This window comes from Rhodnius prolixus, unplaced genomic scaffold (assembly GCF_049639745.1).
Source record: "Rhodnius prolixus isolate KJV_2025 unplaced genomic scaffold, Rpr scaffold_7, whole genome shotgun sequence".
NCBI classification, from domain to species: domain Eukaryota; kingdom Metazoa; phylum Arthropoda; class Insecta; order Hemiptera; family Reduviidae; genus Rhodnius; species Rhodnius prolixus.
In genome coordinates this window covers 2,683,355-2,705,300 of record NW_027411582.1, presented here as the reverse complement: position 1 = coordinate 2,705,300, position 21,946 = coordinate 2,683,355, and the positions used below count along the sequence as shown (strand labels likewise).

General features: G+C 38.5%; 1 protein-coding gene across 7 annotated transcripts in view; it reads left to right on the top strand.

Moving 5' to 3' along the window:
- The window catches only part of LOC141446724 (uncharacterized), a 317,788-nt gene that overhangs the window by 150,578 nt on the left and 145,264 nt on the right, over positions 1-21,946 (top strand). For 6 of the 7 annotated variants that reach the window (XM_074113434.1, XM_074113432.1, XM_074113433.1 and 3 more), the window contains one exon: positions 3,144-3,197. The exons of the other annotated variant lie outside the window; for it this stretch is intronic. In XM_074113434.1, the coding sequence (XP_073969535.1) occupies positions 3,144-3,197 (54 nt within the window). The remainder of the gene's footprint in view (positions 1-3,143; positions 3,198-21,946) is intronic. 7 annotated transcript variants of the gene reach the window in all.

Sequence of the window (21,946 nt, the reverse complement as noted above, 5' to 3'; positions counted from 1 at the left end):
AAGGGTAAAACTATTACAGGTGCATATTATTCATCGTTATTGGACCGTTTGAAAACCGAGCTGCAAGAAAAACGCCCACGATTGGCCCACAAAAAAGTCCTTTTCCATCACGACAACGCGCCAGCTCACACCTCAGCAGTTGTGGTCGCAAAATTAATGGAAATAGGGTTCCAACTCGTTTCACATCCCCCCTATTCTCCAGACTTGGCTCTCTCGGACTACTATTTGTTCCCCAATATGAAGAAATGGCTGGCGGGAAAAAGATTTTATTCAAACGAGGAGGTGATTGCAGAAACGAATGGCTATTTTTCAGACTTGGACAAATCCTATTATTCGGAAGGGATCAACAAACTAAAGCAGCGTTGGACGAAGTGTATAAGCCTAAAAGGAGACTATGTTGAAAAATAAAAAAGGTTTGCCCCCAAAAAATTAAGTAGTTTTTATTTTTGCAAGCACTTTTCAAACGACCCTCGTATGTATACTACGTCATTTTGCTGATTTTAAATCTGCACACTGTGTGGGCTTTTTAAAAAACTAAATTCCACCGCTTAAACTGGTTAAAAAGTAATTTTCTCATTTTATTGTGATGCTCGCTCGGGTGTTGTGAACAGAAATGAAATGTGTTCTTAGAACGTTCTTTCGCACTAGAGCACTAGCCTAGAGCATTTTTGTTATTTATAAAAGTTTGTTTTCTAGATCGAATTTCCTGCAAAGTTCATATTCTCTAAGTCTTTTATTTTGAATCGTCTTGTGCGACTTTGGGTTTATAAAACACGCCTCTGATATAAATTTCATCCTGACATGTCCTCACGTGAAAAGGAGCGTCTTTCAAGAACTAGGAATTTTTACTGTAGCTCTAGGCTTGAGGTTCGTCCGACTGAAGCTGGACTTCAAAACTCTGAGAAATCACAGTTTCGAGTTAATTTTTCTTCAAGTTGGAGCCCATTTACAGTTTACTTCCGGTATTTCGTTTCGTTGTAGTAATGAGAGCACTCTTTAGGACGAAGTGAGTTTTTTTTTTAAAAAAAAACTGCGCTAGACTTTTTAGAAACACCTTTCAATTATGTAATAGTGCCATCAGAGGGGGCTGCCGACAACGCCACACAGCCTGAATGTTAGGTTACAGTCTGGGAAGGTTTAGCGTCACTTTGGAGTGTTTACGTTACATAGAGTGTTTTCATAGTGTTTAACGACGGTGACATATAAATCGAGTAATTTAATTTATTCTTTACAGGTAATTAATTGTTTCAATTATTTATGGATGTATGTATTAATTTTTTGTATTAATTTATTTATAAAATTATATTCTTTACAGAATAATAAAATCTGTTTTTGAAAACCGTCTTACAATTATTAAAATATACAGTTACAAAATTGGCGATTATCAGTTCTAAAAACCTGATTGACTTTACTCACTAGTGACATTTAATTATAAAACTTTTCGATGAAAAATAATTTAATGCACGTCAATCCAAAACCGCATTCTCGTATTGATTATAATCGATTTATTAGAAAGTGACTTCTATCATGGCCCATAACTAATACGATCGGATGGAGACGTCATCCATCTCATCAAAATAGTTTAAAATAGACTGTCAACGTTGTGGCACATGGAGCAGCTTGTGAGTTTGTCTGTCTTAAGTTCCCTTTTCGCCAGTGAAGGTCTTTGCAAAATTAGGTAGAGTAAACTAAGTTGTTGTTAGAGAGAGAGAGAGAGTGGCTCTCTCTTTTGGGGTAAAGGGTTAGGAGGGGGGGCACATAAACACACACACACATGTGCGTGTGTTTGTATTTGTGAAGAAGGGCTTTTTAGGTCTTGTAAGCATTGAACTTTACTCTCTCTGTGTATGCTTATTGTATGTGGCCCCTAAAAGCAACTTGTGTGATTGTATGGAAACCTTATTGAGTGAGAGAGAGAGAGAGAGAGAGAGAAGTTCTCCCGCCCAGTTACCATGGTTTCCTTTCAGCTGACTATAAAAGCAGCCGGCGGTGCAAAAAGCCTTTTGGATAGTGGGACGTCAATAAATATTTTATCCAATAACTTGTTTTTGGTTCATTAGTTCTTATTAACAAAAGAGGAAGGAAGTCCTTACGGAATTTGGAATGAGTACTTTAGGGATTGCTGACCGGCTTTCGGTAATAAGGATGTTTAGAAGTTATCCCGAATATACTCGAAGGTGGTTCTTTGATTTGTGATGCAGCATCCGGGGTAGTTCATTCATTAATCTTACGCTTTTACTTTCCTTTACACAAATTACCCATGGTCCCACCAGCCGACCATGTGCGGGACCTTGGAATGTACCTAGACAAGAGACTTACCTGGAACCCCCATACGAGACTTAAACGTACCGAACTAAACAAACGATACAAACTTCTAGCCAGACTACTTGACAAACGCTCAAAACTCTCTCTACAGAACAAACGACGACTCTATACAGCTATTCTCACCACCAATATGGACTTACGGACTCGGAACTTTACGGAAGAGCTAAAAAAATCCAACATCAATAGACTGTGCAAACACTCCAATCCAAAATACTCCGCCGCATAGTAGACGCTCCATTCTATGTTAGCAACCACACACAATACATACAGATCTCCAAATTCCACTCATCTCCGAACTTGCCAAAATTCGATATAAAAATTTTCATCAAAAACTCTCACTTCATCCCAACCCTTTAGCTGCAAACTTGCTCTTCAATTACGCTACCCTCCAATCCTCGAAGACGGCTGAGGCGCCGTTGGCCCCGCGACCAACTGGGTGACTAATGGCGGCCATCACTGGATGACCGTCATTCACGTCTGACACGCTATTTATATACATTTATCACATTTACTTATTGTACCCTGTAGCTACAGGTGTAAATTTCAATAAAAGGATATTTAAAAAATAAAAATAAAATAAATAAATTAGGAGAGTCGTTCAGTAATTAAGCAGACAGACAGCTGATCACAAAAAAAATTGGTCTATTAGATCAATACCATTGTTACTCTATAAATTGAAGCCTAGCACTTAGTAAAAACTCCCAATTTTAAAGAAAATCTTGAATATTTGTATGAGTGTGGCCCACCCAAGATTATTTATGCTTTTTTGCGCCTATATTTATTACCTTTATCTAGAAAGTTTCCTTTTTTGATTTCAGGAATTACCGTGGACGTGGGAAACAGCGATTTATCAGCACTGTACAAGCGATCAGGTATAAGGCCTTGCTTTTTCCTCACCTAGTTTATTTCCGTTCAAAAATTTGCCTCTACGGAAAAACTAATTACACAGGTGAATTATTGGCGTGGGGCGACCATTATTTTGTGGTTGTATACATCTTGATTTATGGGACTTTAACGATCTGTGTCCCTAATTTTATGGATAGCGAATGGGCGTCCTATCTCTCAGTGGAGGAAACTAATATTTACAGTCGTGGACATTTTACGATTTAGTCCCTACAAGGGATCTGAGCAGTAATTTCTTCCAAGGATTGTCTTTTACTTGGTGCGGTACTGGTTGTAGGAAAACCTGATGGTAATTGGTAGCCAGAATAGGATTGCGAGGAAATTCAGGTTTATAAGGGCAGCGAGAGTGATAGTAGGACCTGGAACCCTTTAGCGGCTTCACAGGATGCCCTTTGTTTTTAAAGATGACGTCGTAGGAAATGTGGGAGAAACTAAAAACTCTAGCGGAGGAAGGTCATCAGCAGTTACTCGCGCGGCGTTACTCCAACCAGTCCGGGCGGCTCTTTGGAGGATCGTAGGCCATTTTTTCTTGGCACATTGTAGAGTGAGTAAAAAAAAACATGGATGTCAGAGGAGAGCCTGAACAGGTTCTGTCAGGTAGAAGATGGACCAACATTGTCCCCCCCCCCCCAGTATTGTGCCTAGTTTAGCTCAGGGTTTTTTGAATCTTCAGGAGAAGAAAATCTCATTTCCGGCGTTTTGAGTTATACACATTCAAAAATCATTCAGACAAACGCACATACTATATACAGAAAAATGTGTGAATACCGCTTATTTTGGGCTCAGGTTTGCCCCAAAACAGATACTACCGGTGTATCTTTGAAATCACTTATAAAATCACGAGCGCATTACATCCTCTTGCGTAATATACGTAGTAAGAGGCAGTAACATAAAAAGGTTCCTGGAAAGGCCGATTCAACATCTTGGAACCATGAATAACTGCTAAATCCAAATCTCTTTGATTCGTGAGGCTTCTCGTAAGATCCTGGTAGTAAGTGTCCTTGACATCCCTACCCTAACTAGTTTATTCAGCAGTTCCTTAATATTACAAAACTTAAACCATTATTTCAATAATTAAACTTGTGGTATACTCTGAAAAATTGATAAAAGTAAAGTAATCGCCTATTTTTTCAAACGGGGCTTAACGTCCAACTACCGATTAGGTGTCGTGGACGGAGGCGGCTAGCAAATGTACTTTACTATTTCTCATTTCACCATTAAGTAAAATCCAAGACTTAGAGATAGGGAATCGAACCTACTAAACCAACTATACATCTTAGCTTTGAGGGTCTAGCCTATAACCGCCTAACATACTTTACTGTAAGTTTCTCATATTAACCATTAAATAAAATCCAAGACTTAGAGATAGGGAATCGAACCCACTAAACCAACAATACATCTTAGCTTTGCGGGTCTAGCCTATAACCGCCTAACATACTTTACTATAAATTTCTCATATTAACCATTAAATAAAATCCAAGGCCCCAAGACCGGGAATCGAACCCATTAGCACAATACATATTAGCTTTGCAGGTCTCGCCTCTAACCGCTCGGCTACCGTGGCGCCTTAATAAATTCTCTGTTCATTTCCGGTTTGTAATTTTGTACTAGTTTAAATAGTAGAGTTGTAATATTTATATTACTAAGTCATGAATGCCCTCATCTACGTACTACTAAGTCACAATATTAAATTCTACCAGGCTACTTCCGTTTTGCTATACTTTATATTAAAGACGTAATATTACTTCCGGAGGAAGCTGGAGTGGTAATCAAAACAGACTTTACGTTTATTAATCACCTTCTGTCCATCTTGGAACAAAGAAGAAATTCCGTTTTGCTGTAGTAAAGGAAGTACAGTAATCGTTGAATACTTATCGAAATTTCGCCCTTGTTCTGCATTTCCGCCTTCTACTTGGTTGGTATTCCTATTTTTTTTGAATGGGGGTTTAGGAACGGCTGAGCCTCTTCGCGGGGAAGGATAATAATAAAACAAATACAAAACGGAATGGAACCGAGTATAAAACCCCCTAATATTGTAATATAAAACTAAAATTCGGACACTCCCTTCTCTAGCACGATTATGACTTAAATTATTTGACTGCAACAGTTAGTTGCATATAAAAAAAAACTTTTGACGTTGCACCGGCTCGTCAACAAAATTAAAAATAATGCAAGTATTAAGTGCTCAGGGGGTTTTATACGTATCCAAAGCTTTTTCTAGTAAACTGCCTTTTTGTTCTTCTAGCAGAGCCGAGTTTTTAATTATTTTTTGCATTCAGACAGAACAGAACAGAGGGGGAGTTATATAGGCGTGGGGTCTAGGATTTGCAAACAGGATTGGGAATCAGGTTATAAAACTTTATAACCTTCCAGTTGTGCGTTGCTTTGCCTGGCTGGCTGCAAGGCTGATGTGACGTGTTTAGTTTTTTTTTTGTTTTTTTGTCTCCGTAGAGCGAACTTTATATCCCGTGCTGTTTTGATGGCAGTTGCAGGTGGAGGGGGTAGAGAGAACAGGAAAACACAAAGTTTCTAATTATTTTCCAGAGAGGGGCGCGTCGAGTTTAAACTTAACTGCACAATCTCTCGTCTCTCTCTCTCACTACGGTCAGCTGGTTGTTAAACAAAGGAACAAAACGAAGTGTGATGGTCGGGAACAAAACACAAAAAAAACACTGGGGAACAAAAAAAAAAAGAGAGAGAAGTTGATAGGTGACCGGAAGTGGAACAGAGGGGAGTAGTTTTATTGTTCCCAACTGTGGCGCTGGCCCCCCCCTTCCGCTGCAGGAGACCCTGTCTCAGACTCTACTCTAACTCATACACACTCATCCTGCATGTTTATTTACTTACACTATCCGTGCTGAGTTTCTCGACCATAACCCCTCCGAACACCCCGCCATTACCCACAAACTCTGGTAGCCCTCTATCACCTTTCCAGTTATTAGTAACCTCCTCCTGGAGTCATCGTAACAAATCAGCTCTTCCGTTTTTTCTTTACTCCAGCTATCTTCCGGTTTCACTTTGGCATCCTTAAAATTTAAAGAAGATTTCCATTTTTTGGAAAAAAACTTAATTTTTTCCCCCCAACTATGAATCTTAAAGAAATTCTAAATGGGCTAATAAAAATAATATTCGGTGTGGACGCACCTTTGGTCTCGTCGAGCTGGAGTTCACCCAATCTTTTGGGACTCCAGATACCTCAAGACGGAGCACAATACATGGTGGTCTTACCAATAGCAAGTGTAAAAGCCCTTGTAGTGCTTCCGCCCAGTAGCCTGTGGCATATTCGCTACTTCCTTTTTCTCCCGGAAGTCCCGACGTTTGTAAATCCATTTCCTTATTCTGGATGATCCTTTCTAAAGAAGCTAATTTCCAAACAAGATTTCTGCCCCAATATTTCATCCAAATCTAAATCTAAACCAGAGGGTTAAGCGGTGGAATTTAGTTTTTTTTAAAAAAAAAAACCTCCCCCGCAATGTGCGGAATTAAAATCAGACAATGACGTGTGTATACACGTCGAACGCTCAGAGCAAAACTATCGAAAAAAAGTTTACACCGTCATAATAGTCACTGCAAGCGACTTTTTCTGCAATCTCTCTGGAGGTTTATAGATTACACACAGAGCATTCTGTGCTCATTTCAAAAAATCTTGCACTGCTTACTTCACGCATGCATTGCTCTAGTTAACTAGGGACGCAAGAGCTTTTACAAGGAAGAGAAAAGAGCTTTGAATTCTGTGCCAAAATGAAATCATGCTCTGGACCTCTATCTGAGGTAAAAACAGCATTGCACAAAGGGTTGGGAGCTTCTATTTGTGTGCGTAATTCCCCCAATCTCTAATGCGGAGACCAAACATGTACCAACCACTTGGTCATTTGGCTGACACCCACCGCAGTTCTATTGGGTAAGATAAAGGAAACATCCCACCAAATAATATTCTTATTTGTATTTTATTAAAATTTCGAGCTTTTTTTTTGTAGTTAATGGCAATTTTATATATTTTCACAACGAGTATACACGTCGAACGTACCGTAATGGAGATTTGGTTTGACGTGTATACTCATCAAACGCGCTTAACTGGTTGAATGCATTTACAGTTTCCTAATGTAGTTTTATCTCCTTTTAAACTAGAAGAATCGTACTTTGTTTATACAAGTAATCTGAAGAAAGCGAAACTGATTGTAAATATATTGATTACATTTATTTATTGTCAGGTATCCTAATGAAACTATAACTGCGTCATACTCAGAAGAGCTAAAGTGAATCAAGAAGCCAGCATCTTTGTAAGATCGTGAGCCACTGCGGGCTGGGCGGGCCATTGTCATCACATTATTCTTAAGGCATTTGTTCCGCTCTCTTATTCCACTTTCACCTTTTAGTGTATCTAAATAGTTTATAAATAGAAACCAACTAGTAGTTTTGGCTTAGTGGATGCTGGAAGAAGATAATGGTCCTGGAGATAATGATCCCGTGGGGAAATCAAAGGGGAGTATGATTGGTATTTAATGTGAGGTTTATCTCAGAGAGAAGTGCGTCAAGACGCATGCTGGGTCCTGATTAATGCAGCTTTACTGCTTCTAATGGCTCCACATGAGGAGGATGTATCCCTGGAAATAACCGACAGCTAAGGCCCGAAGAAGGCTGCATATAAAAGCCTCCCCTACATTGGTCCAAATTTTAGATAAACATAGAAACGCTGACTTAAAAATACTAGTTCCTACTTCTGATCGTGATTTTGAGCAAAAAACCTGAGCAACAAACAGTACTTCCTGCCATCTTCAGGTAAAAAAGGACTTTGGAAGTGATGCCAGATTTTCGCCGGAAACAATTTTATTATTCCATTTTTAAGGTCGCCAGAGCGGTTTTTTTTTTTTTTAAAAAAAGGAAATGGAGTAGGGAAAATGTTTTAGCGGTTTAGTTACCCGCCATTTCCGTCATCATTTTCAAGAGTTTCAGTGCAGTTTTCCGCAATGGCTTTTCTGTAAAGTTATATTTCAGCTTTAATGTACACTGTTACGAACTGTATAATCTTGGTTAGAACTAAATATGTGACTCAAATTTCTGGAGTTTAAGGAAAATTCTGTGATGAGCAGCATCTTTAAGAAAAGTGATAAGGGAATGTCGTGTGAGTGGTCACGCCAGATTAACTTGTGCAATGACGTATTCAAGTAATGGTGAATAGTTAGCGTTACAATGTCTTTAGTCACCCGATTAGAAGCATTTCCGTCCTTGAGTAGTTTTTTGAGTAATGTTGGCTAAACTGATGGTGATGTGTTTCGGAATGTCACACTGCCTTGGCGCCAAAGTTAACGTGCTAACAAGTATGGATCGCGTTTCCGCTATGATTTTTTTATTTATTATTATTAATCTATTTCTAAGAATAGATTGGTCCAGCTCAGCTTCTAACTTTGTCTTACCCACTTTTTTTTTTTTTGCAGTTCTCTCTCTGGTTATTCCTTTAAGCTACGTTCACACTGTAGTTTAGAGCACGGGCTAGAATTGTACTTCGTTTTTGTTTAGTGTTAACGGTGTTCCTTTAGAGTTGTTCGTAGAACATTCTTGCAGCAATTTTGCGAACCTACTGTTTGCCCTAAAAGAACACTTTTTTTATGCAAGTAACTTCCGCTTTCCCGAAGAAAATCCTATAAAATTTTCACTGAAAATGTATTTAATAAAATTTACGGATTTCCGGTGAGAAACATATAAGTATTCACCATTTGGGGGGGGGATATTCTCAAGGCATATAAGAGAGGGAAGCGTACACACCCCTCACTCAAAAGACCCCCTTATCCGAATTTTCCTGGGAAAAATGTTTCAGCTAAAAGTTATAGACCTTCGTGTGTCTTTGAGTACAGAGTTTAAAGCAAAAAAATCAGTTGTTTTTGAGAAATGAGATATTTAGTAAAGTGCTACTTCCTGTGGAGCTATTTGATTGCTCGCTTCCGGTCGTCAGGTTCCATTGGGTTGGCAAGTTTAGACTTGCTGCAAACTTTCGTTTTTTTGAGCTAGATTTCATTCGTTCATCATTTTCGGAAAATATAGGGGGGAGCCCTGAGACGTCATTAGGGAAAACAAAGTACCCTTGGGCACCGAGCGTGCGTCCTTTAACGTGAAGCAAGTACTGTTATATAGGGGTAAAGTGCCCAAATTTCGTCCCCCTTAAGTATAGTGAATTTTATTGTAAAATAAAAACTAATAATAACTTCGACAAAATCTCTATGGTTACCTTGAAGATTCAGTTATTATATTAATGGCTATCACTATAGAAACAACACATGAATGAACTGGCGTTTTGTTGAAGAATTTCAAAATAAAAGACGTGACATGACCTAAGCAACATCAATATTTTAACGAACCTTTAAAAGACTTGAATACGTTTTGAAACACTACCAAACAACTTATTATGACTAAAAATATAAAACTTCAAAACTCGGCTGGACATGAACCGTACCCCGGAGTTGACGTTTCCAAACGATTATTGCTGCCTCAATGTAACTTTCTTAAAGTTGCCATTAGTGTGCAACAGTTGGCGATTGTTTTAAATAGGGGGCGAAATTTGGGTACTTTACCCTACTGCAAAATATAGAACCATCATATAGTCTAGAATAGTCTAGATTTTGGATGAAACCTCTTGGCATCTGAAACGACTTAATGGTAAAAACAGGATATTGAGCTATCGGCGTCTTCCTCTTCTTAAAAGATATTCAGCTAACTTCATACTGATATGTCCCGCAAAGTATAGAACCATCATATAGTCTAGAATAGTCTAGATTTCGGCTGAAACCTCTCAGCATCTAAAGCGACTTAATGGTAAAACAGGATATTGAGCTATCGGCGTCTTCCTCTTCTTACAAGATATTCAGCTAACTCATACTGATATGTCCCGCAAAGTAAAGAATCATCATATAGTCTAGAATAGTCTAGATTTCGGCTGAAACCTCTCAGCTTCTAAAGCGACTTAATGGCAAAACAGAATATTGAGCTATCGGCGTCTTCCTCTTCTTACAAGATATTCAGCTAACTCATACTGATATGTCCCCGCAAAGTATAGAACCATCATATAGTCTAGAATAGTCTAGATTTCGGCTGAAACCTCTCAGCATCTAAAGCGACTTGATGGTAAAACAGGATATTGAGCTATCGGCTCCTCTTCTTACAAGATATTCAGCTAACTCATACTGATATGTCCCCGCAAAGTATAGAACCATCATATAGTCTAGATTTCGGCTAAAACCGTTTAGCATCTAAAGCTACTTAGTTGTAAATTGGGATATTGAGCTATCGGCGTCTTCCTGTGCTGAAGATATTCAGCTAACTCGGGACATTTCTACCCGTTCAGGCGACCTCTAGCTCTGCCAGAGTGTAAAGGCAAGCAGTACATATTTTTTTCTCCCTTCATTCCTTCTATTATCCCTTTTCTTCCTTGCGCCATGCTGTAGTGGCAGTTTAAGGATGTAATAATTTCGTAACATACCCCAGCTATATGTTTGATACGTGTCCAGCAAGTTCTAGTAGATTATGAAAGCTCCACTGGGAGAGGCTTCCAGTAAAGCAAGTACGGTGTAGAGGAGGCCAGTGCCAAGAGTTTTATCATACTTCCGTTACTCCCCCAGATGTGCGTATGCAGAATGCATGGTTTTGCATTCTGTCCAGTGCAATATGCTGTGGAAGAAGATGGCGGCTCTCTTCATTGGAGGAGTTTCTGTCTTTTTTTATATATATATTTAACGTACTGAGCAGCGACTCAGTGACGAGGGGAAGAACCCGGAGAACGCCATCTCTTTGGCTGGAGGATATTACCACCGACCGTCTCAGGAAGCTGTACATCTCTCTCTTGCAGCATCAAGCACTTCTAAACTTCCTCAGCTACTAGTTCCCCTTTGTAAGCAGTTTCCGTCTGTATTATATAAAATACAGTAGCTCGCTTATATACCTCACATACACATGTACATATTTATGTAACATAAATCTCCTCCCGTATTATTATACAGAAGTAATTCTACATAAGTGCCTTTATTTCCTAAGTAGTTACCCTTTTTGCCCGTAATAAATTTCCCGTATCGCTAGATTTTTCAACCGGAAATGTGACAATATCAAAAAATTTTCTAATTAATTTTTCAGTCGTAATAACATTTTGAGGTCCATAAATGCGCAAAAAAAAAAATAAAAAAATGTATGCATATACGAGTATATTTTTATCTTGAGTAGAAACGTACAACATCCTAAATGGCCCTTTAGTGGGAAGATTTCCCTCACTTCTCGCCAAATAAGACCCTTTTACACCATTGGTACCCTTAAATGTTATAATGTTATTATTATTATTATTATTATTATTATTATTATTATTATTATTATTATTATTATTATTATTATTTGGTAGCACTCAGCCACAAGCGGATACCAAAAGAGGTCCCACTTATGGTGGGTGAAGTGGAGATTTTCACAAAGCCGGCAATCCGATATCTTGGGGTCATGATAGACACTACGTTGAGTTTCTGGCCCCACATAGCGCATGTGGCGGACAAGGCGGCGGCTATGACAGGCAGATTGGCGAAGCTCATGGCAAACACGCATGGCCCACGACCGAGCAAGCGAAAGCTGCTGATGACAGCGGTGAGCTCGATTCTGCTGTATGGAGCGGAGGTATGGGCTGAAGCACTTCGCTTCACGAAGTATAGAAAGCAGGAGTGCAGCGTAGAGGCGCTTTGCGAGTGGCGTGCGCCTACCGCACGGTGTCTGAACCAGCGGTCATGGTGGTCGCGGGCACCATCCCAATCGACTTACTGGCAGTCGAGCGTAGGCGCCTTTATCTACGGAAAGCGGAGGTATTGCCAAAGGCCAGAAAAAAGCGCGAGGAACGTGCCCGGACGATGGATGATTGGCAGGAACGCTGGGATGCGGATGAGCGGGGACGCTGGACAGCGAGACTGATCCGAAATATCAAACCGTGGGTCGAGAGGCAACATGGGGAGGTAAACTATTACCTCACCCAGTTCCTGACGGGGCATGGGTACTTTCGAAAGTACCTCCATAGGATCGGAAAAGCAGAAGACCCTCAATGTACCCACTGCGAGGAATGTGTGGAGGAGGATGCCTACCATGTCTTTTTTGCCTGCAGTCGGTGGGGCGCGGAAAGAAGACGAGCGGCCGATGCAATAGGCGACTTTAGCCCAGATGACGTCACTCAAAGAATGCTCCGCGAGGAGAGAGGATGGGCAGCAGTGGCTGTGTTTGTTGAGGACGTCCTGAGAAAGAAGAAGTTCGTGGAGAGCACACACCCTCACCAGCAAGTGTCCCGTGCCACTTGAGAGGGAGAGAGAGTAGATGTGGCCTAAAGATGCGGAAGCCCGAAAGGGCGAATAGCGAAGGCCTTCCACGAAGTAATGTGGTAAACGGTTCCGTGGAAGGTTTAGCTAGGAGACGGGGAGGTTTTTAGTGGGTGTATCCATTAGATTTTACTCCCCGGGGGAAAAAAAAAAAAAAATTCCAGTGCACTGCCGGCCTCCGGACAGTGTTCTCTCGTTACAGACAACACTGTCCATCACCGGACAGTGAGCTGTAAGAAGCTCCTAGGAAGAGAAAATCTAAGGGTCAGCTGCTGGATTCGAACCCGGGACCTCCGCGTGGGAGTCCAGTATGCTAACCTCATAGCTAATCCCTTCCCTTATTATTATTATTATTATTATTATTATTATTATTATTATTATTATTATTATTATTATTATTATTTGCCTTTATTGATCAATATCCAACTGCCTAATACACGTCATTATTCTAATTAGAAAAAATGACATATATTCGAAAAATATACATACTTGCACGTACTAGCGTGGCAACTTGAGCGGCGATCACCATGGTTTTGGTAGCCAAGTAGTCAGCTACCTACTGTAGCTAATGATAGCCGACCCAGGATGGTCGAAATTTTTTTTGTAGTTAAATGCTCGCCTGAGTACTGTGATCAGAGTTGGTAAGGTAATTTCACTTGAGGAGAGAGTGCAAATGAACACTAGATTATGACGGGAAGCTAATTTGGATGGAATTTTCATTTAGTCGTATTGGGCTAAACTTCTTGAGATAAAGGGAATCTATAGATCTGTGTAGATTGTAGTGGTTGGAGGCCCAAAAATTGGAGCGAATTAGGATTGCAGGATTTGTGATTCTGTTGTGAAGCATTTGACCGATTTCCTATTATTTGATAGCGTCAATTTAGAAGGCTAGTCAAGTAGTCTTGTCAGCATTTTGTTTTACAGTCTACCTCTTCTAGTCTGGTGTGAGTAGTTTCCATGTTTCAGTCCTGGCAAAGACTAGGAAATATTTTTTACTTCCGATGAGTTACGAGTACCAATTTGGAAAATCCTTTCTTTTTTCCTTCTTTGGTCTCAGAAGACCTTAAAATTGGGACATTTCCGGTGTAAACTTTGATATCGAAGATTTGGTACGATCACTGTACTTCCCCTTGTATTGTAAGAGGAAATAAGAAAAGTTGAATCTTTGGCCAAGCGGAAATGGCAGGCAAAGAAAAACACACAAGTTCCTTTAAAAAAAAAAAAGGATGCGGTGATGATTTCGAAGAAAACAAGCAGATAGCTTTACAGCTTCCTCTTCTAGATCTAGTTGCTCCCCCCACCACCCTCCGCAAGGGGAAACAAATATAATTTCTATTCATAAGATTCCTTCACAACGCTAAGTTAACATGTAATGGAGGTGGCGCTCTAAGGACATGCCAACCACTTTTCCTACCTTTGCAATATTTATCCTTGTAAAAATGTAAAAGGAAAACATTTCCATATTACTGGAGGTAGAAACGGATAAAAACATTTTACGTTCTGTAGGTAAGGAAAAAGTATTAAGATTTTCCTCGGTTTCCTAAATAGCCAAATTTTCTGTAGACAGATGCAGGTACGGTTTTTTTTCCTTATGATTAGGATGGTGTTTTAAAAATAGAACAGGTTAGAATTTGGCGGTTTGATTCGTTCTACCATGCGATATCCTACACGCCGAGCATGGCAGAATCGTCCTTTAACCTTTAACTGTGCGAGAAAATACGCATCAAGTAAGTTTAGCCAATGAAAGCTATCTTAAAGCTACAAGAACGGTCATTGGCCATTCTTTGGCCAATGGAGTAGTGTTCATGAGAATATAGATAATTCTCTTAATTTTCTTTTAATGTTACTAGGTAAGGAAAAGTGTTACCGATCGTTTCGCGTTTTCACCGGAAACATCCATTTTGACGTCATTTAACACCTGGAAAAGTGATTTCCACAAACTTCGAGTGTTTACAGCAGGAAGCGGAATCTTTATATCCAGTTTGGGTCCTACCCAGTGCAAAACCTTGCCAATCTCTAAACCGGAATTTCCGCCTTAATTTTTTTTTTTTTTTTTAATGTCTTAAGGCGCGTCAACATCTAAGGTTATATTGGCGCCCGGAGTTTTTTTTTTTAGTGCACTGCCGGGCCTCCGGAGGCAGTGTTCTCTCGTTAGACAACACTGTAACCATCACCGGACAGTGAGCTGTAAGAAGCTCCTAGATAGAGAGAAATCTAAGGGCCAAGAAGCTGGATTCGAACCCGGGACCTCCGCGTGGGAATCCAATACGCTAACCATATAGCTAATCCCTTCCCTTTTTCGCCTTAATGATTCAGTTTTCCATTTTTAGAGATTTTCTTCAACAATTTGCTTTTCTTCTTTTATTTGAAGCATTTTCTTCCAGGGCACTTCCGGTAGGGCTGGTTTTTGGGTAGGGTTTCCTCTAAAGTACCTGGTTTTCAGGATAAGTTTGGCTTTATGTCCGACTTATTTATTATTATTATTGAAGGAGAGTGAAATTCTGAGTAATTCTGAGGTTGATGGTGGAGATTCTACAACCGGAAGTGACCCTTTACAGAAGGTATTTGTCTTGTTCCTGTTGCACTACAACATATATTTGAGAAATGTATAAAGGACAATCCGATTAAAGGGACTCCAGGAGGAAGGGTCAAACATCCTTTACAGCTGTAGTACTCTATTTAGTATACAACTCGAGAGTGCTTTATAATGTATAGTGGGTTACCAGAAGTAACTCATTACTGAAAAGATTTTGCACTTTGCTTTGATTTTCCCAACTAAAAACTCCTGCGATTTTATCTAAATTTTAGATCAATAACCTCTATTTTTCTCGTAATTTTCCGGGACACCCTGAGGACGGATGAGATTCACGAGTTTCCCTCTAAACGTAATTTTAGTTAAATATACAGTTTTCTTTTTTTTTATTCCAGTTAATGTTAGTATTGACCAAATATGTTCCAAAATCCTGAGTTTAAAAAGAATTAGGTCAGTTAGAATCCCCGAGAATAGTAGGAGTTTCTTCACTCCCGCTATTTATTTAAATCCCAAATGGAATTCTAGACTTCCTCACTTTCTGTTTAGCATAGCAATTGAGCCAACCAAAAACTTCCAGGACAGTAGGCAGACCTATGCACAGGAATTAATAAAACAAATCAGGAACCTGCATATCTGTTTTTGGTTTAACTAATTAAAATTACAAACAATCGGATATGACGTAATTAATTACGTACTTAGTTTTATGCACTAAATATATGTATAATACTATTATTATAAATGCTCTACACATTTTTATTTTGTTATTCATTTATGATTAGTCAACTAAATTCCATGTGCATTTCAAAATTAAAGTGGAAAATCTGATACTGCATTCTTTCATTGCAATTTAACGTACGATATAAATTTTATTGCAACTTTAAATTTTGTGTTCAAAAGATTTTGGGTCAAAATTCCCTCAGAACCCCCCACCAAAATAATTTTTCGTTAGAAAAAATTTCAAGGCCACAAACATTCGCATTGTTCAACTGGAACCCCCCCCCTTAAATGATCGGCTGGAAAATAAAAGAAAACTGAATTTCCAGTCATTTTTTTACCAGTCATAATTTATAGTAACAGCATTTTGGAGGAGAATCTAAATTTCACCTCTCACCGATTAAAAATTAAATTTTACCAGAAAATTTTAGAGATAGTAATAGAATTAAAATCCGATAGAAGAGGGCGTGGAGTAGGCGTGTTGAAGGCGTGGCAGTACCAGCCTCTGATTGGCCAGCCAAACCGCCCACATTTCATACCTCCTATCTCTGCATTCTGATTTGTTTATTATTCAACTGTAATGATTTCATAGAAAAATATAGTTTAAATTTTTTTTTTTTACTATTTTTTTCCCCCGTAGGTATTTATTGAATTTTCAGAATATGCCATAAAAATTTTAACATGATAATATCTATTTACATATAAATGTAACCATTTTTGCTATTTATGTGGGAATCGAACCCACTAAACCAACAATACATCTTAGCTTTGCGGATCTAGCCTATAACGGCCTAACATATTTTACTATAAATTTCTCATATTAACCATTAAATAAAATCCGAGACCTAAAGTCTGGGAGTCGAACCTACTAAACCAACAATACATCTTAGCTTTGCGGGTCTAGTCTCTTAACCGCTCGGCTATCGTTAGCGCTAGTGATCTGTTCTGTTTTTACTTTTCTTTGCCTAATTTAATTGTTTTGAATCATTGCAAACGTTTCAAATTTTTATAAGTTTTAAAGCCTCCTTTAAAGAATTTAAAATACATATATACATATATTTACAAATTAGTCTCCTTGCTTTTCTGTCGGTCAGTACGAATCTTACTTAACACAAAAACTAAGTAGTGCGAGTGTTTCGACTATCGATCCTTAAAGAAAAATTGTGGAAAGCTCAGATTTAATAAACTCTTTGTATGAAACCGAAAATACCACTTTTTTTGTGGATTTTCAAACTTTTCTTTATTATAGATTTTCTCAAATTTTCCAGGGAAAATCAACAGCGTATGTGGGCGCCTCATTATACAAATAATGCGACCAAACGGGAAGTTGCCTACCAAATATGGAAGAGATCTGTTACATTTATTTCCGATATCCAGGATGTATGGATGGCACGCTGGGACACCATTCCCGGGGACTAAGGGGGTTTTATCATCGAGATCTCCCTTTGACAGCCATAATATTGGCGACACGTCCTGCCCTTACCCTGTTACATCTATACAGATAATTTGAATATCGCTCGATACCAGATGAAACCCCCGTCCTTCGTGCCCCGCTATCCCCACTCCATAAACCTCAATATAGACTTCTCCCCTCCCAAGTTCGCTGTTTTGAATTCCATCTTTTTTTTTATTTTAGCATTTATATAATATTTTCATCTCACTTTATCTGACGCGCGATTTAGTGGCTGTGATTCAGAACAAAAGAAAACTTACACAGATTATTATTTCAATCTTATAATCACCATTGATGTCATTGTTTTCCGAGAAATGGCCCCTCCCCATCTAAAAGAAAAACCCTCGAGTAATTAATTTTCAAATTTTTATCTTAAATATTGCAATCATTTGTAACTTTTCCCGAAATATGGTCATCATCAGAAATATTTTGAGAGGGGTCCCTTAAGTCCAGAAAAGTGATTTAGAAGAAATTGGTTTGTAAGTCTGTCTACAGGGTGAACCAGTAAGTAATGTCCATAGGCCTACTGTGGTGTAGTACATCTAAAGTGGAGTTCAGTGACGTATTGGCCAACTTCATATTTTCCACTGTTCTTGTGTGACGTCACTTTACTTTTTTTTTTTCTAAAATCATTACTTTTTTTGGCAATAAGTTATTACTCAGAAAGTTTTAGTCCGAATTCGATTCTGATGACACGGTTAGAAAGACAGATAGATTTTCCTAAAAACTGACACCATTTCGAAGCATAAGTTATTCTCCAAACAGCCTCAATCTTCCTCCTGGATACTGGAAAAATACAAGTAATCGAAAAACTCATTAGGCCCTTATGTGATCATTATCAGACCTAGGTGCTGGCCACTTTTTAGTAAAACTTTCCTTAACTAATGTGTATCATTTTCCAGGATTCCTTTTATCTTCGAATGAGAAATTACGTTCGTTTTTTTTTTTACAAGAAAACGTGTTCATGAGCAAGATATAACAGTGTTAGTTTATCAAAGTTGTTTAATTCATTGGAAACTCTTTTAGATGGCACCAGTAGTCAATTTTTAAAGTAGAATGTCTTTAGAATAAGGAAGTCAACTTCCCTTTCTAGGGCTAAGTTATCACTTAGTTATCACTAAGTATCCTTAGCCCTACACTTGGTTCTCATTTTGAGCCACAACTCTTTTATTTTCAGGGAAACAAAGAAAAAAAAAATGGAAATTTGAGCTCTTCTGTGGGTGAGCAAGACCTCTAACGTGTCATTTCAGTTTTCAGTGTTACGTTAGAAGGGATAAATGTGTTCATATTTTCCAGATTCCGTAACCGGAAGTACCTCGTTACTGAAGAGAATATTTTTTACGGAAATGGTTGTTCCGTTTAAGTGAACTTTTGATTACGTACAAATTTTATGTTAATAAAGAAAAAAGAAAACCCAGTGTTTACATTAGATTTTCTTTTTTGAAGTAATTTTTTTAAAAAACAGTAAATAGATTTTGATGATAACAAATTAAGTGAAATGTTCACGGATGTTCCCACCATAAGATCGCTACTGTCGAGATGTGTGCATCATATGGTCTACCGTAAATGTGTTATAGCTACCGTTTTATACGTAGTTTTTCAAACGAAGAGAGAGTGGGGGGGTTTTTTTTAAAAAAAAAGGCTTATTTTTAGAAGGGGGAAGTTCAGAAGACGCGTCTAGATTTATAGTTGATGCAGTCGGCGGTATAGCGTGGTTAGGTTATTAATAGATAGATACTTATTTTTAAAAAAAGAAGAAGGGAAATGGACCAGTTAAATCGAAATTCCAGTTCACTGCCCACCCAGATTCACTCCCGGGTGTGTTAAGCGAATCATGGTCAATAAGTGTTCAAGTAGCACGTCATCAGGCTGTGCAGAGATGAGGATGAAAACCTACGAAAGATTTATCTCAGAAACACCCAAGTTTAAAAAAAAAAAATTGAATCGCTAGTTGAAAACGGAAGTTACCAATATTTTGGCTAACCACGAAGTCCTGTGCGTTTTAGAAATTTGGGGGGGTAGATGTTTCTGCTGAAGATTGTTGGAGGATGTTATTAGTCAACGTTTCTTAACTTGGAAGATCTTCAGTTGGGGGGGGGTGACGTAGGCGTCAAAGAAAAAAAATAGCTGTTGACTGAAATCGTGATTGAATCAAAACAATCGCTGGAAATCGTAGATTTATGATTTCTTTCACAGACGACTGTGATTACGATACTTTTGATTTTTTGACTTCCTCTAACTTAACTAGCTGAGCCGGAAGTGTAGTTGTAATTGCGTCAAAATTTTGGTTTCGAGCTTTTCTATCTGAGTCCAAATTTTGGTCTCTTTGTGCATGACTAGTGTCTATGCACAGCATCACTGAAATAAATAAAGAAAAACAAAGATTACTTTTAAGTACATTTGAAAAGAGAAAGAATGCAAACAGATTATTGGGATAAGGACTGCCTTAGCTGCAATACTTTTTTAACATAATTAAACACCTTAATTAGGTAGGTTATCTTATTGTTCGTAAAAACAAAATAGAAATCAACGATTTAGTTGGGCAAAGCGATTACTTTTTAGTGGTACCAGTGAACTTGTGAGAGACTTAGGACTTACTTAAAGCACAAAACACTTGAGCTGGCTGAGAAGCCGTCTAAAAGTAGCTGGCATCAAAGTACTCGTATTGTTAGCTTCACTCCCAGACAATAATAATATGTACAGTTTCAGTTCGTTCAGTACAATGAAGCCCCCCAAAAACTCTGTGGAAGAAGATCCACTCTCCCCCCCGCGTCTACTCTGAGGGTACTATACCCAGAGACGGCGAGTGTGGTGTGTCTATGTGTACGCGCCGTGCACCGGTGTAACGGATACATTTGGCGAAGGTCACACAACTCTTTACCACCCACACAGCACACTTGTGTGTGTAACCATCAGGTTACCTACCGCCAATCTAGAGAGACCACACAAGACGGAACTAAAGTTCATCAGCTATGACCGCGCTTGGTCTGGACCACTTCCTTCCTGTTCAGTTTCAATGGACAGAATAGATTTCAATTTCCAGTCTCTGGTTTCCGTTTCAATTGGAAATTCAATTTTAGGCCTGCAAGAGACTTAAATTATTAACTTTGGGCTTTCTCTTGCAGAAATTTTCAAATTATAAGAAAAAACTGGAAGACCGGAAGTGCCACTTTACGGAACAGCTACTTACGTATTTTGTGATTTTCTCACAAAAACGTTTTCTTCCATTTTTGTAAAACTTGGTTTAGAACTCACAAATGTGCCACTAGATAAAACGTGCAGAGTAAGGTGAATATTTACGAGTTTAGGACTGAGAATGTAGTAGTGTGAGTGATGACGTCACGGATTGTTATATACGTGGCTAGTTACTGCTAGCCAAGTACATTAGACTGACCACATTATGGTTAACAGTTAAATTGTTTCTTTTGTGGATTTAACAGAGGAGATCGTAAAGTTAGTTCATGTGTAGGTTGATGAGTGCCTAGATTGTGCCTTCAGGATTACTAATTTTATAGTCTGTCTACAAGTATGTCTGACCGGCTCAGTCTAATGAGGATGTAAGGTCTTCTTCCAACTGTTCCACTTGATCTTGAAGTAGATCTTCTGAAAATGAAATAACTGATGGGATATTCCAGTCAGTTCATGGAAATGCACTGTTCATCTTGTTTTAGATGTCACCAGGAATACGAAAAACTGGTTAGTTAAGTACATTAATTTCTCTTACACCATCTAAGAGAGAGCATTGTAATCGTGTGCAGATCTTCTACTCTGGAATTGTAACCGGAAGTACATGTATTTGACTCATTGAACCCCCCTCCCCCATAAAAAAGGAAGTGGTTTTCACAAATTGGTCAAGTCTTCTCTGTCTGTCGATGTATAAAATAAGTTAAAACAAAAAAATCAGCAAACCGGAAGTACTCGTATTTCACTGAATCCATTTTTCTTTCAGGTACCATGTTTCTTTAATATTAATTCTCACACACCACAGCCACATGGGAATCAGGATAAAGGGGGTAGCGGAATAAGAGGGGTCTGGCGGCCCCCACCGGTTTTGATACAATCGACCCAAAAACCTTGGAGGAGACAGAAAAAAAATTTTTGAAATTTTTTCCGACCCTCTCCAACCCCATAAAAACCCGTAAACGAGAAAAATGTGTTTTTTTGTTATTTTAATTTTTTTCGAGCGTTCAAATCATTTTAAAGCGGTTCCAACGCAACTAAAAATTTATTTTGGATGTGTAGATGTTCCCTGAATTTTTCCGGTTTTTACTGTACAATTAAATGAAGTGAAACATAGCTTTGAATCCAAAAAAATCGTTAAAAATCGGGATTTTTTAAAAACAAGTCTTCGGCATTTTGGGCTGACTCGATGGAAAATGACGGCCTAACTATGGTTGAAAGATACACTCTTACTCTACAAAATGGCGCAATTGAAACTCAATTTGGTTGCTTGTTGTCTGCGATAACTCAATTTGAGTAAAACGCGAATTTAAAAGGTATGCGATTTTGGCCTATAAAATAAGTCACAATTTAATTAAACAAAAAAAGCACCAAAAATAATGTTCGTATAAAGGTATTCAAAATCGCTGATCAAGAATTTGATGTCAAAACCATGTTTTGACAATTGACAGCTGTTAAAAATGCTGTCCACAAAAAACGAAGAATTCATTTTTTTTCAATTTTTTTAAAGAAGTG